This window comes from Octopus bimaculoides, chromosome 14, assembly GCF_046866305.1.
Source record: "Octopus bimaculoides isolate indiv1 chromosome 14, ASM4686630v1, whole genome shotgun sequence".
Lineage (NCBI taxonomy): Eukaryota > Metazoa > Mollusca > Cephalopoda > Octopoda > Octopodidae > Octopus > Octopus bimaculoides.
The window spans coordinates 21,079,927-21,098,892 of NC_142941.1; the positions used below are offsets into that span (position 1 = coordinate 21,079,927).

General features: G+C 35.4%; 2 protein-coding genes across 6 annotated transcripts in view; one reads left to right on the plus strand and one right to left on the minus strand.

Annotated features, from left to right (window-relative positions):
* The window catches only part of LOC106876125 (uncharacterized), a 383,532-nt gene continuing 364,566 nt past the window's right edge, over nucleotides 1-18,966 (plus strand). For 4 of the 5 annotated variants that reach the window (XM_089362492.1, XM_089362494.1, XM_089362495.1 and 1 more), the window contains exon 1: nucleotides 1-1,676. The gene's annotated coding sequence lies outside the window, so the exon portion shown is untranslated. Of the gene's footprint in view, nucleotides 1,677-4,032; nucleotides 4,168-18,966 lie in introns of those variants that run through there. The other variant, XM_089362493.1, reaches the window with a different exon arrangement.
* LOC106876123 (uncharacterized) lies at nucleotides 18,427-18,921 on the minus strand. Its single transcript, XM_014924532.1, has one exon. The coding sequence runs from the start codon at nucleotides 18,919-18,921 to the stop codon at nucleotides 18,427-18,429; it is 495 nt and encodes a 164-aa protein (XP_014780018.1).

Genomic DNA, 18,966 nt, shown 5'->3' on the forward strand with positions numbered 1-18,966 from the left:
AGTATTTTTCCTACCATAATCAAACCACCATCAACGCCAGAGCTTCTCTGCGGTCGCGTGATCTATTAGAAATAGCAACCAAATCACCCTCAAATTATACTCAACTGTCTTAAAAGCGGACACTTTGGTCAGTGCATTTCTTGATATACCGAATAACGGGATGGTTACGGTAAGAATGATATAAGCCATTGTTCAAGTCAATCAGGACTGAAATGAAACTAAATAATAATGTTTCCATTATTGAGCCACCTAGAGAGCTGTACTAGGGCATTTAAGCGTGGGCATTTACCCCACACCCAAAACTTATTGATTGTGCCATTTTTTCCCTAACGGTCTTCGGGTTATTGTTTTGAACATCAGATTCAGATTCCGTAATTTTTTTTCCATTTCGATAGTTTTTTTTTTTTTCATTATCTGATTAGGGCTCTTAGATGTTGTAGTAATTTTTCTGTCTTTAAATATATTTCGTTTATTGTTGAAGTTGTAAATATAACATACTTTGTTTACATTTGCAAATATACTTTCATTTCTTATCAATTGAAACAGCAGCATTTTAAATTTTCAGTAAATGAAACAACACAATGCTTTCATTAATGAATACACGTTAATTTTATTATTTTGAAAACTAATACAACAGTTATTGTAAGATATTAAGGTTTTTTTTAATTAAATATCCTTGTAATTAATATATAAAATATTAAATTTATAAAACATTAAATTGAGCTTCTTTAATTTTCAAAGTACTTTATATTGTTTAAAAGGAAAATATGTCAAATCTATTGTTTTAAAATATTCGAAGACTGTTTTTTTCCTTTTATTTTTAAAGTTAGGAGGCATATTTTAAAAACTACGCTTTCACGAATGTGCTCGAAGGTGCCAAATCTTCCATCAATTCAGTCTACCGGCTTTTAAGGGAAGGACAGATCGGATAATGCAGACCTAGAGAAAAGTGGAATGTTTGCGACTGCAATAGCATTGTTCATAAGTCTGCTTGGAGTAGAGTTAACCTGGGGCTATACAACCACAGTGATAACAGGGAAAATAACAGTAAAAACGAACCATCGAGGGATCTTCTGCGCAATAGCTCGACCTGCTAGAAATAGCAGCCAATCCTACCTTAAATTACACCTTACCGTCTTTTAAGAAAATAGGACACGTTGAATAATGTAGTCTAAGATACGTAATGTTAGAGAGGATAGACCCGTCATGGTTCAAATGCTTTTGACCTGGAACAAAACAATGACAACAGCAGCAAGCCACGTTTAACTGTCACAACTAGAGGAATGACAGCAGTAACAACAAACTACAGCAGCTGCAGCAAGACACACCGCCACCAACAGCTGAAGTACCCAAACTATCACAAACCACGGCACCCCTTCCCTCGTTTTATCACAGACAGTCAGATTTTATGACGATTCTTCCCCGTGTTCAGGTTGTGCTTACATTTCGCTCCATTCTGAAAACTTAGCAGTTGATGTACTTCTGCCTCCACCCCTCACAACCATAGAAAGGATTATTATTATTATTATTTACAACCACTGAGAAGTATCTCACACAACCTGCTACCACCCTCCCCTATCACCGTATTCCTTCTTCACCTCAACTATTCGCTATTTTCTCATTACTTACTCGGATTTTTACTGAGACGTACGTACATCTATAAAATTGGTTTGCAGGTAAGTAAAGCAATTTACAAAAAAAAAACATTTGTGAAACTTTATTGACGCAATGATTGCGCGGGCGGGCGTGTTTTTATGTGTGAATATATATATATAGACACTCATAAATGTGTAAACACATGCATTTAATAACATATACGCATGTGTTCATGCCTGAAACAGAGGTGATGTGTCTATTGTTATTATTTGCGCCGTATTGTCAGTGTGTACGTGTACGCGAAGTCATTTCATGTATATTATGCAAGTTTGCCTAGCTCTCTATTTTTCTATCTCTCTCTCTCTCCTTCTATCTATCTATCTATCTATCTATCCGTGTGTGTCTGTGTATTGATATACAGGTGTGTATTTATTATTGATTGTTTTACAATTCAGTCAACAACATTTTGGTTGTGTTTGTATATGCGTATTTTCTTTCTCTCTCCCCAAGTAGTAAAAATCAATTATTGATATATTTTTCTCGCCAATTTCGGATTTTTATCTTTATAACCTGTTTCTTATTTTACTTTATATATGATATAGTCGTTGTAATTTTATAAATTTCATTATAAGTTTGACATGCATATGTGTGTGTGTGCGCGCGCGCGTATATGTGTGAAAATGTTTCCGCCTTCAGGATGAGACGAACGAGTCAAGGAAAAAAACTCCTTGGCCGCTTGGTCTGCTAGATATAGCAGCTAATTCTTCCTCTAATGAAATCCTGCCGCCTCGAAGAAATCATTGGATGATGTAGACCTAGAATAGCCTAAAAATGCGAACTGACTACGGCTGGAACACCTTTGAACTTGGTTAGTGTTCATTTCGGGCCGACCCGTCTGGTGCCCTCCGTTCCAGATATCTTTTCTGTTTGTTTGGATGAAAATAATTTTTTATCTAAATACAAGGTCTCATAGTAAGAGTAAGAAAATGGGATTATGTGACGTATATGTTTTTCACAAAATTATAAGTTAAGTAAAATGAAGTAACTCTACTTCGATCAGGAATTGTAAGTGGGGTTGCTATAGAGGCTCATTGTGATTTTACTATCACACTATGGCATTATTTTATTTATTTTTTCACATAAGCACAAAGTTCAAAATGTTGTTACAGGAAGGTAAATGAGAAATTCTAATATTCAGGCTTTTCTTTCTCAAAAGTTAGTTCAGTGACGTGGTTTAAAAAAGGAAATCGAAACAGCTAATTGTACATTCCATTGTAGGAGTTTTCAAGTTTATACATTCAAGTTTGCACAAGGCTCCACATTTTTGATCCCTCTAGATGATAGCATAAGTACCAGTACATTATTGATTCTGGCGAATATCGAAGGCCTTCGTTTTATAGAGGAGAGTTAAGAAGACAGTTACCGCCAGAAACATTAAGTGAATTGAAATGGATTCAACTTATAACAATAAGTTTACTTCTGATCTTGGTAGATATATTTGTTCGTTTTTCTGTTACCATATTACTGCTGAATATTTTCAAACGTTATGTTGATCTATGAGTTTCTTAGTCTACATACCTAATAAAAGTTATGTAAGCATATAAACATGAACCAACTTCTTGACATAACTTACGTTGATACGTCATTAATGAGTACACCCATCCAACCAGCTGACTTTTAAAGCATGTGTACGTGTGTAAACAGATAAGTTTATTTCAAAACAGGAGCCCTTACGCTCAACCTGCTAGAAATAACTGCGAAATCACTCTCAAATCAAGTCCCATTACCTTAAACGAGTAAGCGCGCCTTGTCAGTGTAGTCCTACATATACAAAACATGAAGGCTACGGTTGGAACGCCTTTCATGGCTGGTCTGCTCGACAAATCTTATCCCTGTATCACATTCACACATACACTCATGCGTACACATACAGTCGACATAGAAACAAATAATCGTTCCTACTAGAAATTGTCATGAATAACGAGTTTACAAGATATGATTATTACCACCCAGTCACAATTATTCAAGTAGACAGAATATCTAATCTTCGATTTTTGATCGAAGGGTCAATGATTCGATTTCTCGTCATTTAACTATTGCTGGCAGTCTACTTTGCTGTAATAAATAAGGAGTTCAGAAAACATGTATTGCCGAGTTCACTTTTTACGCCTTGATTTTTGTCAACACACCATTCTTTTTATTTTTAATCGATTAACGAATTTTTTTCTGTCTTTTCGATCACCCTTGTACTGTTTTCTTTTTTTTGCAATCATTTCCATGAAATGTTTTGTTTGTATTTCCAAATTCTGAATACATAAACTTCATCGCTAAATAAATATAAAGGAATTCATTTCTGTGTTGTCACCTGCCTTGGTAGTTTTAGCCTTCCTGAAGTCACACCTTGTTAAAAGAGGAAGGGCATATTTGAATAATGTAGGGCAGTGGTCCACAGACAGTGCACCGCGGATTTTAAATCAATTCTAAGGCTTTTGAAAATTCATATTAGCTTGAACGTCTTGAAAAACGAGTTCGTAATAATTTTTATGAGCAAATAAAATATATAAAGCAAAGGTAAGCAATGGTTTTGTATATTTTTTGTCCACATTTCTAACTTTAGAACAGTTTTCTCTTTAACTTTCTATGCGAAGTGCACCAGTACGTTTATTTGATCGCTTGTGTGCTACGTAGGTAAAAAAAGAACCAAGAATGTAGCCCCCGTCTCTCTCTCTTATATATATATATATATATATATATATATATATATATATATATACACACACACACAAAACATGACCGCTGCGGTTGGAACGTCTTTCATGACTTGCCTGCTCGACAAATCTTATCTCTGTATCACATTCACACATACACTCATACGTGCACATACGATCTTTTCTGGAGAAAAAAATGATAATAATAAGGCAGGTTGGTCACGGGCAGAACAATTTGTCTTGTTTACCTGATTTTAAATTTATATAAGGTGCGTTATTCCTTTATTAGTAGTTCTGCAGGAACTCCTTACATACACACACACACACACAGAGGCAACGAAAGAGAGTTACAGAAAGACTAATTTGGCAGAAAGTTGGCTATATTAAAAGAAGATAATTAAAAAATTTATCGTATGTACTTAATGAATTTGAGCCGTGCGTGTGTACTCTTGCATATATAGTAAACTATATCTAAAGTCGTTCAAGCTTAATATGTATGGATATATATAAATGTAACAATTTATTTTCCCCCACGTACAATGTTCTTTTTGATAACGAATTGTTTCTAAGATTATAATTTATTGAGAGGATTTGAACCTACCACCGTAGTACATTGTTGCGATTATGCACAAGATCCTGGCATTTGTCAGTTTAAGAATTGCTGCATAACGCACCTATTTTTAAATTAATGTTGCTGAGATTTAAATGGAAAACTAAAGCTGAATTAATTGTGGCAATATACAACTTGCTCAAATGCCTGCTTTTGTAAATTCAGTAAACATTCCCTTATGCATTTCGACAGTATACTTAATTCAACATGCTTCCACAACTGCCAGGAACAGGATTCACGTTATCATTGCATATTGCATAAGATAAATTAGTATCTTCTCTCATCTAAAGTTATGCTTTATGCTGTGGGTTTTTCCTTTGGTACCTGCTGGCAGGTTGATGTTACCAACTTTACACTCTGTCCCAGGATACTGCGGAAATAGAGATTTCAGTTATGAACATACTGATCCCATATTCATGTTAAAAGTTTCTTTATGGTTTGGATGAATTCATAATTACATTTTACAATAGCGCATGGCTTCGAACAAACTTTGAGCAGTATGAAGTATATAGTTAGGTGTCAATATCAGTAGTTACAAGACAAAGATTAAAAAGAAAGGTTAAAAAAATGCTTACAAAACTTTACAATTCTATTCGCACATGCCAAATGTAAGGTGAATGATCTTATGAATTTGTTAAGGTATTGGTAAAAAGCAGTTGGGTAATTGTATTTCCTTTACTAGTAACTATCTTGTCAAAGCAATATATATAAATTTTAGTCAGATAATTAGAAGAAAGTGGATCTCATTGTTTTATTTCGAGAAGCAAAATAGTTGAGTAGTTAAAGGAGTTTGACGGGTGGTTCATTGTTGAGGCGTCCAAATTTTCCGTAGGTTTTTCTTTGACCGTTTGAAACACATCAGTTTACCTGTGTAGCAAAACAAAGCTACTCTTTTGTGTGTGAAAAGTCACGTTTCTTTTACAATAGGGTTCTGTATATGTAATATAATGAGTTGGAAAACCTCGATTAGCTCGAATAGACAAAGGAATGTTTAAACAAGTCTTTAAAAATCAGGGGGAGCTAACTCCAATAAGTTCAGCCGAGCGAAGTTCTACCCTCACCCTTGCACACAATCTTATAATATATATAATCTTAATATATGCAGGTCGTCGTCGACTTACGACCGATCGACTTTACGACAGTTGACGCGCCAGCTCCCGGCAGCAATAATAAATAGTCCAGTTGAAATCTAATGGGTTTAAATTCTTAGAAATTACAGAAATCAGCTAACAAACTCTTCCTGTATGTTTGGTTATCAATCGTCACTGTGTTGGATGACTATTCTGTCGCGGAGACATCGAGGTAACCTCGTATTTGTTTATAAGACGACGGCTTGAGACTCTGAAATTTTTGACTAACGCCAATATAATAGTATAATACAGAATGCTGTGTGTGACTTTTACCTGAGAATGTACCTTAAGAAAGGAAAAATATAAAACAAAGCTATGTAGGCCTATAGGCCGACTTACGACCAGTCAATCGGAACCAATTGTGGTCGTAAGTCGACAACGTCCTGTATACATGTGACTGAAAAAAAATCACCTTCTCTTAGTAAATCAATCAATAGATCGACTAACTTTGGGAAATGCTCGAGAAGAGTGCTTTTGAACTTACTGCATTGCATGGTGACCGGTAATAAAGTCACAATTTTGGCTAGGAGAGAAAAGTCAATTTATGGTGGCTGGTAATAAAGTCACAATTTATGGGATCTGGACAAAGCCCCTGTGACTTCTTTTTTTTTACCTGTGGCTTTTCTTACCTGGATTCGTATTACATACAGGAGAACCTTATATTTACTCTAGAGAACCATTCCTTGAGGTATTATCTCTCATCTATATTGTTAGTATTCATAATCAATGCCACTACATTCCCTCTATTTCAATGTATGCAAATTATTTTTAGTTTGGACAACTGAATAGAATATGCTTCACTGAAGATGTCCAATTAAAGCGAAACATATTTGTTGCTTTTATCAGTTGATTCTAAAAACCAGACCCACTCCAATAGGCATTATCTATATTGTACAAAAAAATTTTATCAACTGATCTTGCGTTTATCTAAATTGCTTTTAGATGTTAAGCAAACTTTGGGGGAGTTTTTGTCTGCTAATTGCTTGGATAATATGTTGATATTAGGTATGTGAGATTACTGAACATTCTATTCAAGAATTCTGGTATTGTTCGTTTGCTTAAATGCAGATCAATGATATGCATCAGCTCAAAGAATGCTGATGATTCGTGAATATATTACCCGTTATAGGTCCTGAGCAACAGTTTGAATTAATTAGTTGTAAAAAATTTATGCTTTAAGAATTCCACATGGAAAGAAGTGAGCTCCTGGAATATGTAGTCTATGGCATGGTTTTGATTCTGAGTCGAAGGTATTTAAATTCACTTCTCAAATATTGATTTCAAATTTTGGCACAAAGCCGGCATTTTCGAGGCATGGGTAAGTCAATTACATCGCCCGCAGTATTCAACTGGTTCGTATTTTATTGACCTCGAAAGGATGAAAGGCAAAGTCGACCTCGGCGGAATTTTAACTCAGAACACGAAGACGGACGAAATGTCGCTAAGCATTTCGCCCGGTGTCCTAACGTTTCTGCCAGTTCACCGTCTTTTTACTTCTCAAATATTACCTTTTAGAGAGTTAACTCCTTTTCTTGAAAATTGAAAACTTCATGACTAATCACTTTTAATTTGTACTACACACCAGAAAGTGATTAGTCATGAGGTGTATATCAATGGCGCACATGAGTATAGATTTATCCTCCCTCCTCACTATTTTTTAATACAGTGCACTATTTGTTATAAATAGTAAGAATGGCTGGATATTTAATTGGATATTGCAAATGTAGTTAATGTGCGATGACACTACTTTGTTGATTGCGAGATGAAAGGCAATGTTCCTAGATTGACCTGTTTCCTAAAGAGTGGAACTATGGAAGGATGGCTGTGAGGATGTGGAGCTAACGTTATGCTTCGTGTATTGGAAATTTCATTACAGTTTGGAAGGCGTAAACCAGAACCAGAGTGATTTTTGTTTCGGCTGACGCGAATTGTTATGTTGAGTATGGTAATGAGGGAGAGGTGGGGAGAATATTTACAGAAAGGCGTAAATGATAGGTAGCGTGTTATAAAATACCTTAGGACGCTGAATGAAACCTGCTGGTTTTGCGGAGGATAGATGCAATGACTGTTATTTAATCTCAGACCGGCCTTGATCGAGCGGTCACAATTATTCTAGTTGTGACCAGCCTTTTATATATTCGGGATTGCATTGAGTAATCTACCCTTTATTCAATGTAGAATGTTGTGATTTTAAGGAGATTTATCTGCTACTTCTAGTAGACGCGAGCATGGCACTATGGTTATGAAACTCGGTTTTCAACCACGTAGTTTCGAGTTCAGTCCTACTGCTTTAGCAAGTGTCTTCTACTTTAGCCTCGAGACGACCAATTTCTTATGAGTGAATTTGGTAGACAAAAACTGTGTGGAAGCCTTTCGCATATGTCTTTGTGTTTGTCCCCCTACCCCACACAGCTTGATAACCGGTGTTGGTTTGTTTACGTCCCTGTAACTTAGCGGTTCGTCAAAAAAGACTGATAGAATAAGTACTATACTTAAAATAAGTACTGGTGTCAACTTGTTCGACTAAACTCTTTAAGGTGCTGCCCCATCGTGGTTGCAGTCCAGTAACTGAAACAAGCGAAGAATTTTAAAGGTCGAACAACTGCATAGAGACTCCTTTATTAGCTGAGTAGGAAATAGATGTGGTAAGAGGATTCAACATATTGACGAAGAAAAGTTTCGAAATTTTTCATTGAAAGAGAAGGAAAGTGTAAGAGACAGGTGTTTTTCTTTTATGACTAAACTGTCACAACGGGATAGTGATACTTCTGTCTTGGCAGATAAGCGCAGACATATTTATATAATCACACTTGCTCAAAGACATCTCACAGGTTTTTAACGGAGTTGCGATGTTGGTTCGTTCCTCCACGCATCCTTAGTAATGTATAATACTGATAAGAGTTTCTATCGAAACAAAAACAAAAAGCAAAATCCCTTTTGTTTGCAAACTTTATGATCAATATCTTATACCCTTTTCCACAAAAGAGACCTCTTAGCGACTCTAGAACCAGGAGTATTCATAACATTTCGAAAGAACTCCAGAGCGTCTGGTCTTGGTACAAAGTCTCAGACTTGACTTATTCGTTTTCTTTTTGTTGATTACGAACCAGTTTATTCTACTTTTAATATTTGTCACTTGATTCTCTTCTGTTTGGTTTTGTGCCAAAGACCTACGCACATTCCACCAGCTTCAAAGTATTTTGTATCGGCAGCATTTTGCGCAGCTGATTATAACAACCTGTTTACGTAAATGTTTACAGCTAGCAGCTTAAACATGAATTCTAGCTAATATATTTTATCTCCAGTTCTATGACCGGAATCAAACTATAACTATTTAGTTACGTTATGTATTTTACTTTTTATTTAATCGAACAATAATAGCAAATTTAGTTAATGATTTTTAATCATCTATTTATTTATTCTAACCTGTATGCATATTTCGTTGTTTAATTTTCAACAAATGAATCTCTGTGGTATATATTTGTTTAATGTCAGTAGGCTGCTATAAAGACCACAGCTATACTCACAGAACTAGTTTTGCAGTAAATTCATCTATCTTTCCCACCTCTCATCCCATCACTTTAAGAAATGGAGAGAGAGAGAGAGATCTAGACAGCCAGCAAGCAAAGATTTGACTTTCAAATATAGTACATTTCCTAAATATCCTTTCAAGTATCTCTATAAACTGGTTCTTATTTTTGGTTTCCAGGATTTTAAGTAGATAGACGCCAAGTATCTCCCTAATATACACCAGTCTATTTCAGGTGACTTTTCCTGCTTGTAAAATTGAACTCATAATTGAAAGTATAGTAATTGTCCAGTCCAGATATAGTAATAAATTTCTGTATCAGACTCCTAATTTATTTTTGGTGGGGTGGTGCACCAGACCATGTCCACTCTAAAATTAATGTATTCTATTTCTAATTGCTCCCACTGTTTGTCGAACCAATTTTGTAAATATATTCATGCTTTCATCTGCTACTATTCCAAGCTATTCCCCTAGATTGATTACTCCTGCTCACCGCTATCGGGATGGAGATTGCTGTCTGCAAGTATGAGCTCCATGAGTCAGAGTGGCTGTTCCAGTGCATCTTCCTCACTATCCTCTGGGGCAGTGCCTTTTCCATTTTGTCTGCTGGTGCCATGAGAAATATTGAACTATGATAGAAGGTGGCCTTTACTGCTGTCAGTCTAGAATCGTCTCCCTTCATTATTATGGTGTTATGTAAATGGAAATAGAATACTAACTTGACTTTCTCAGTTTAGAAGTACTTTCTTTTCTATTAAAAAAGATATGAAGAAAAACAAAAATTGAAAGGAAAAACAACTCATATCATCCCTATTTGATTTGCAGTTCTTAAGTATAGTTTATTTTACTGTGTTACCTTTTTCTACATTCATCTGAGGTCTTATTCCAGAGGCGAATAAAATTACATAAAACCCTTTCATAGTGTCTGTTTACCATTTAGTATATTTCCAGCATATCCAACCATCTCCAACTTTGTAGCTTAAGCTTTGTAGTTTTCAGTTTTGTCAGCCTCTCTAGTTACATCAGATTTTTCCATCCAGCTAGGTGTTTAGTAGTTCTTTGTACTGATTCAATTTTTCCCACAAGTTCTTTTTATTGTAAGAATTCTAGATTGTAGTTGCATAAACTAAATGAGATCTTACCATACATTTATACGGGAGTAAAAATGTTTCTGTTTTCTTATACTCTTCATTACATTTGTCTTTCTAGTTTTCAAAATTTCAGTTATTTATTTATTTAGTTATTTCATTATTTTTTATCTAATTTAATCTTAAGTTCTTTTCTTCATTTGCTTTCTGAATTTGTGACAGCTAATATCTCATTTCCTCAGTGTTCTCTCTGTATGACGGTATTTGCATTTGTCAGGACTTTCTTTTATTTCTTTATTGAGGCTAGAGAAACAAGTAGTACCTAGACCCTTTGTAGGTCCTCTGAGACTGATGAGATTGATGCTATTAATGTTTCTTTTGAACCATTACAAGTTAACACCTTCAGGAAAGACACAAGCAGAGCAAGAGAGTTTCAGAGGACTGATATCCTAGGAATGAAGGACGGGGCATAGTGATTAGTATGGAGCCTGGGGAAGTTGGACATAACAGGGGTGATGAGAACAGGAAATCTTAGTGGGTCAGGAATGCTTGAGTCCACCCAGTTCTGAGGAGCTGCAGACAAGGCAAAGAGAAGTAGCTGGAGTGTGTCTGTGAGTAACTTTATGCCAATCAATCAGGTGTCCCTTTTCTGAATGTGATCTAGGATGTTTGTGTGTGCAGCATGAATCCAAATGAGAGAGCAGTACTCCATTGTAGGTCACACCTGAGCTTTGTAGAGGAAATCAACAGCCAGTTTTTGCTTCAGTTTTGCATTTTCTGGAAATTTTCTTGCAGTTTAGCATAGTTTTTCACTTTAGTTGTCATTTATAAAATCTTAGCCATCATCTGCAAAAGGGCACATGTTTTTGATAACATTTACTAGTAAATCATTGATAAATACTAAGGATGGGAGTGATTCCAATACTGGTGCATGAGGAGTTCCTACTGTCATGTTGTGTCATTTTAATTTATTTTCTTTTGCTCTCACTTGTTTTCTATCATTGAGAAAGTTTTCAATCCACTTCAATATCTGACCATTAGTACCATATACTTTTACCTTGTTCATGCATGCTACTATTTTTGAAAATGCAATTTGCTTTCACTCCTTTATCCATATTTTCTGTCCATTCCTGAATTACTCTTGATAATTGTAATGTAATTGAATTACCAAATCAAATATATATAAACCTTCCACTTTTTCTATATACTTCCTTCTTGCTTTTTCTCATCTCTCCTCATTCAATTTTTAGTTTGTTATGCCATGTAGGCTGTGCTTGATGACTGTGTCAAGATGTCAGACATGTTATAAAACTTTGTTTGGCATGTTCTCAGCACAAGAAACTATTAGTAGCACATAAAAACATGTATTGTGTCTACTGAATAATATTTATCTCTCACCAGATGGAGTACTTTTTTTTTTGATCTTACCATCATGGAACAGTACATTATATATATATATATATATATATATATATATATATATATATATATATATATATATATATATATATATATACTGTTTCCTGGTAAAAAAAAACAAACATTTTTCATAAAATCCATTGTTTCTAAATAATCTTTTCCATGAAATTGATGTTTTGCTCATAGGTTTGTAGTTTTCTGTGTTACTCTTGTCTCTCCTTTATATGTAGAACTGACGATTGTCTAACTTATCTAATTTCCTAATTTTCATTTCTCTAATACAAATGTATTTTATAGGATACCTAAACTCCTTATTATCTAAGCAAGTATCATCATCTGCATCCTTCTGTAGAAATTTTCATTTATGTCAGCTTTTTGTTCAGCTTTCTTAGAATATAAATTATTCTGATTCTTATATAAATCACCTGTTTGATGCCTATTGATTTAGCTTTGATAAATTTGGATTGCGTTTCCTTTCTTTAAGAGCTCTTTCTCAAATAGCTTTCTTAATGTTTTGATAATCCTGTCATTTTTGTATGCGTCTTTGTTCATTATTATTATTATTATTATTATTATTACTATCATTATCATTATTTAAGGTGGCGAGCTAGCAGAATCATTAACATGCTGGACGAAATGCTTAGTGGTATTTTGCCTGTCGCTACATTCTGGGTTCAAATTCTGCCAAGGTCAACTTTGCCTTTCATCCTTTCGGGGTCAATAAATTAAGTACCAGTTATACTCTGGGGTTGATGTAATTGACTAGTCCCTTCCCCTCAAATTTCAGGCCTTGTGCCTTCAGTAGAAAGGATTATTATTATTATTATTATTATTATTATTATTATTATTATAGAAGATGTCGCACAGTATCTGATATTGTGATGTTGTAGATTGAAGATATTGTGTGTACCAGGGATTTGTACTGTCTGTCAAGTCTCAACAAAGACCTCAGACAGACAGTACTTTATGCAATATGTGTGCAGTTTCAAATAAAGCTGATCTTTGCAATCCACCAAGATTGCAGGGTATTTCCGAAATGTCCAGATGTTTCTTCAGCTTAAGTGGTATTGAACTCAATGTTCTGATGACAACAGGAACAACCTTTATGTTTGACTCCCACAGCTGCCACATTTTGGCAATCCTAATTTTCAGGTCTCCATATCTGTCTATATTTTCTTTTTCTTTCGTATGTTGATCTCCTGGCACTGCCATATTAGTTATCAAGCACTCTTGCTTGTCCCTCTTAAAGGCTACTATATCTGACCCTCGGTGCTCTTACACTTTGTCTTATTATTATTATTGTTCAGTAGTTTTATTTTTATAACGTGCTTTCACTTCACTACCGAGCGCAGCTCTGTGTGCCTTGGATATGTGCTGTGGTTTGCTGTGATGCTCTTATGGTTACTGTATTGAAAGTGTTGTTATTGTTATTATTATTATTATTATTATTATTATTATTATTATTACTATTATTTCATGCAGTTTGAGTGATTGCATTGAGGTTTCTCTTGCTGATTTGTGTGAGAAGTGATGCAAAGAGAGATGGATTGATACCAGCTTTTCTTGGAATGTTACTTGCATAAATGAATTTTTAAAAAAAGAATTCTTTCCATAAGAAGATTTATTTCTCATCCATAGAACTTTTTTATTACTCCATGGAAGAGAAACAGAACTTTAGCCTTTAAGATTGCCTTGCATCTGCTAGAGGCATATACCTATTCTGTGTTTACATTTTCTGTCTCTGTGTTTAGAAATATTTATGTATAGATTCACTGACATATGATACTGTGTATATGGAGTTGTTATCAGGTATCAAAAACTGATGGGAGTAGATTACATAATGTTCGTGTGAGAATGTGTAGTGATTGGGCAACTATTAGAATTACGAGTCTCGTGATATGTGCAGTATTATATGTCAATGTAACGGAAGTAGTTTGTGAGTGTGTGTGTGTGTGTGTGTGTGTTTTGTGCAATCTCATTAACACCTCCATCACTACCAATGACAACAAACCAAATAAAGGAGCCTCTACTTTGTCTTTTGATCTGTTGGATATAGCAGCCAAATTTCCCTTTGATCACACCCTGTCGTCTTAAAAGATGGACATATTAAATAATTTGCTACTTAGTACATTATTTCTAAAAAATAAAGAGAGAGAGATGGATGGAATAGTTTAATAATTTAATGGATCAGAATTAAACTGAAATTAAGCAATACTATCTTCAATCTACTTTGTTCACCAATATAGCCATCAACAGCACAAGAACTATTTACTACCATCATCACCATTACAACAATTAGCAGTACCAGAACTGCTTACCACCGCTGCCTCTACAACCACTTGCAGCATCAAAAGTGTTCACCACACCTACCACCAACCACTAACAACACAACAACCACTGGCAGCTCTAGGATTGCTTACCATCATCGCTGTCATTGCAACTACTAGCAATACCAGAAGTTTACTTTGTTAATTATAGATCATTCCATATCCCTTTGCACTTTACAATAGCCATCACCTTAACCTTTACTACTCTGTTCTGTTTCATTATTTTTCCCCTGTTGCTCACCTTACCTTCTCATATACTCTGCTCTGATAATATAATCAGCAGTTCTGCCACCTGTACTTGACTGATAGGTACACAGTATTATGCGTACTGTGCAAATATACATGAAAATGACTGCAAGTTATTTGACCTTTGAGGTGGTATTATAATATCAAATCATTGCTGTTTCACCGCTCTATCCATCTCCTTTCACCATCCTCACTACTATTTTGACCACCATCATTTCTATAAATAACCTCTCTGCTCCTTTTTACCACCTGCCTCATCCTCACCTTCCAATACCACTATCATCATGAGGGAGCTACAATGTTATCATTCAACCAAACTAGAAATAGCAGCCAAATCTTCCTCAAATTACACCATTACTATCTTGAAGAAAAAATGCAGAACATATTGGATAATGTAGTCCTTGAAAGACTGTTTGACAATAAGACAGGATGGTCATGGTTTGAATGTCTTTGATCATAAATCTGTTCTGTCAGGGATAACTTGGGATTAAACAAAAGCAACAACTACCATCAGTCCTAGTGTCTGGTCTCTTCAATTTACCCCTCCTGCCTCATCAAAACCAATCTGCTCCTCAGCAACTCACTCAGAGATGCTAGCTTCCAAAATAGCAGTTAATTATGACAAATACGCCACCACTACCACAACTGACACTGCAACTTACTGGAAATAGCACCAAATATCTCTCAAATTCCATCTTACTATCTCTAAAAAAATATAGGCCATATTGAATAGTGTAGACTTAGAAGGACTGTTTAAATGAAAAGAAAAAAAAAAGTTGGTCATAACTGGAATACTTTTTTCATAGATTGATTGTTACTGACTGGGGACTAAATAACAGCTAACATTTATGGACAGTGAATTGATAGAGTCAGTAGAGTATCAGACAAAATGCTTTCCAAATTTATTCCAGCTTCATGCATTCTGAGTTTTTTTAATATTTTTTTTATAGAAATATATTGTTACACTGAATTATTTCATGCTGTTTTCTGAAAAGTTTTTGGATCTTTTTTAAAACGGGGGCCACATTTTTCATTAACGAAACACTTTGAAACTTGGAACACTGGTAGAATGTGTCATATAAAACATCTTTTTCTCTTAGTCTTCTTTAAAAAAAAAGAAATCCATAAGTTATTCCATGTTAAAGTTGTCGTATTTCTGTAATTTCAACCAATCACTGACGTCCATTCAGCCGATATACATTAAGTGCCGACTACATAAACAAACGATTCTGAAACAATTAACCCTAACCCTAACCCTAGGGTTAGGGTTAGGGTTAAAGCAAATTTAAAATGAAAAAAGCAAATAAAACGAAGGTATGGAGATTAAATACGCTTTACATCGCTTAATAAGCCAAAGGAGTAAATGTAAACAACTGAATACTTGTCAGTGATTGGTTGAAATTATCGAAATAAGACAATTTTTTACATGAAATAAATTCGAATACAAAAATATTTTTCTGTTCTATAACACAAAATAGATAAGTATACGAAGTTTGAAAGTCTTTCTGTACCAAAAACACTACGTAAAACATTAATGAAAAATGTGGCCCCCGTTTTAAAATAGATCCAAGTTTTTAAATAGTTACCTACTATTTATTAACTATCGACAATTTACTTTATCTACATATAATTTAACCTGGTTGTTCTCAACCAGGGTCCATATGGCCTTTGGGGGTCCGTATAAGATTTTGTTGGTTATATATCTCCAATACATAAAATATTTTAATAATTATTATACAATTCCTAGTAATATTTCATCAAATTATAATAGTATTTTTTTAACTTTGAATGGCTTGGAGGGTCCGACCAAGTAAGATAGGAATTAAAGGGGTCCATGGGTAAAAAAAATGGTTGAAAAACATTGATAGAAACCCTTTAACTCTGAAATTAAATTTCATAGTTATTCCACAAATGATAAATGTCTACCAAAAAAATAGGGTTGGTATTTTCTGCAACCCATGCTGCTTCAGTATATCTCAACTAAAAATAGTTTCAAACATGTCATTCCTCCACAAAAGATAGATTGGTATATAATACCACTTTCCACGGTAAGGGAAATGAAATTTTGAGTGGACATATCTTACTCCCATTGTAAAATACATTTTCTATGTAGCTCTGAGTTTCTTTTACCTCAGCATCACAGAGAATTGTAAACTCTGATAAAAATTGATGAATTCGAAATTGCTGTCAATTCAATATCTATACCATGCTGCCAAAAGCTTGAGGTATATCTCTCCATGATTCATTTCACAGCAAATTTCAATATAATTCTAAACATAAATATATTCTTACTTATCTGAACAGTTAAGTTTTCATAATGAGCTATTACAGTCGTAGTTTTTTCAGAGTTCAAAAGTCCCTGGAGACCAGCTATACCTTTTAAATGTCAAATATATTGTTTGCACTATTTCCCCCATAAAAATTTATATCATTGTAACTGTGGTGGGAAAAAAACACTTGACTTAATACAGAGACAGGGAGATGTGTGATGATTGAGTCTGAGAAAGTTTGAGCATGCACTAGTGAAAGCCATATGCATCAGAATAGAGTTACACATCATCAACATCATCATTGTTTAGCATTCATTTTCCATGCTGGCATGGGTTAGACGGTTTGGACGGAACTGGGAAGCTGGAGAGCTGCATCAAGCTCCAGTCCATTTTGGCTTGGTTTCTATGGCTGGATGCCCTTCCTAACCCCAATCACTCCATAGAGTGGAACAGGTGCCTTTAATGTGTCACTAACATGAGTGCCTTTCACGTGTCAGTGGCAAGGGTGCCTTTTGTGTGTCACTGGCATAGGTGCCTTTTATGTATTACCAGCACATGTGCCTTTTATGTATCACTGGCACATTTACCTTTTGCATGTCACCAGCACTGGCCATGGCTATGATTTCCCTTAGCTTGACGTGTCTTCTCAAGCACACCAAATCACCAAAAGTCTCAGTCACCTATCATCATCTCCATGAGACTCAACATCCAAAGATCATATTTCATCACCTCATCCCACGTCTTCCTAAGTCTGTCTCTCTTCCACAGGTTCCCTCCACAGTTAGAGACTGGCACTTCTTTATGCCTCATCCATATGCATCACATGGCTGGTCTTTAAATCTAAATAAATGTGGAAGGAATGGCTTATCTCCTCCAGTAAGTCAAGTGCTATATGTGTGTTGTGAGAGTGCAGAATAGTAGAAGTAGATATCGTCAGTGGCGGCATTTTATCGTGTCTTTGATAATTTATTTGGCTTCTTCTTGATCACTTTTCCCCCTCTGTCAGTGTTTATGCCTCTGATAACTGAAGAGGCCAATTCTTGCCTGGAAGCAAAGTTCACAAAGGATCCATGGTGGAGGCTTTGGCTGTTACAGCCTCCATTTTCTTTCTTGTCGTTTTTCTTCTTCTTTCTTCTGTTGTTCAGCTTCAAAATAATCTGTCACTGTGGAAATGAAATGATGCCAGCCGGGCCTGTCCTGAGCTTCAATGTCCCCGGCTTTGGGATTGATTCCAGTCAGTTTTAGGCTTTGCTTCAGCTGGTCCTTGTATTGAGGGATGGGGCAGCCATGGAGTCTTCTTCCAGTGGAAAGTTCACCATATAAAATTTGACAAAGCAGCCTGGTCTCTTTCATTCTTGCTACATGGCCCGCTCATCTCAGACAATTTTCAGGATGGTGGCCTTGATGCTGCTGCTTTTAGTTCTCTCCAAAATAGAGACAAAGTCACATAGTCATTCCATTTGATATTCATAATAGAGCGGAGCTTCCGTTGATGAAATCACTCTAGTTTTTTTTTATATCACTTCGGTAAAGAGTGCAGGTTTCGAAACCATAGAGGAGAGTGGAGATCACAACTGCTTGGTAGACACTCAATTTTGTTTGGTGGTTAAGATCTTTGTTCTTAATGACTCTTTTTGCAAATCCACCAAATATGGTATAAGCTACTCTTAATCGGTTCTCCATGTCCTTTTCCAATGTGCACTTGTTCGAAAGCAAACTTCCTAAGTATGAAAAGTGATCGACTTTCTCCAGTGGCATCTCTGAGATGATAATGTTGAGGTCTGGAGTTTCCTGACTTAGAATGGGTTGTGCCAAGATTTTTGTCTTTTTGATGTTGACTTTTAGGCTAAACTGAGTGTAAGCATTGGTGAAGTTATTCACCGATTGTTGAAGCTGTTTACTGGAGTGGCAGCCAGGTGCTTTGTCATCAGCATACTGAAGTTCAGTGATCTTTTGCTGGTCAGTCTTTGTGACTTCAATCTGGCATGGTTGAAACATCACCCATCATATCAGTACCTAATGTTGACTCCTGGATTGTCCGAA

Excerpts from the sequence above, each read along its gene's own strand:
- LOC106876123 (XM_014924532.1), bottom strand. The coding sequence starts at position 18,921 with ATGTTTCAACCATGCCAGATTGAAGTCACAAAGACTGACCAGCAAAAG.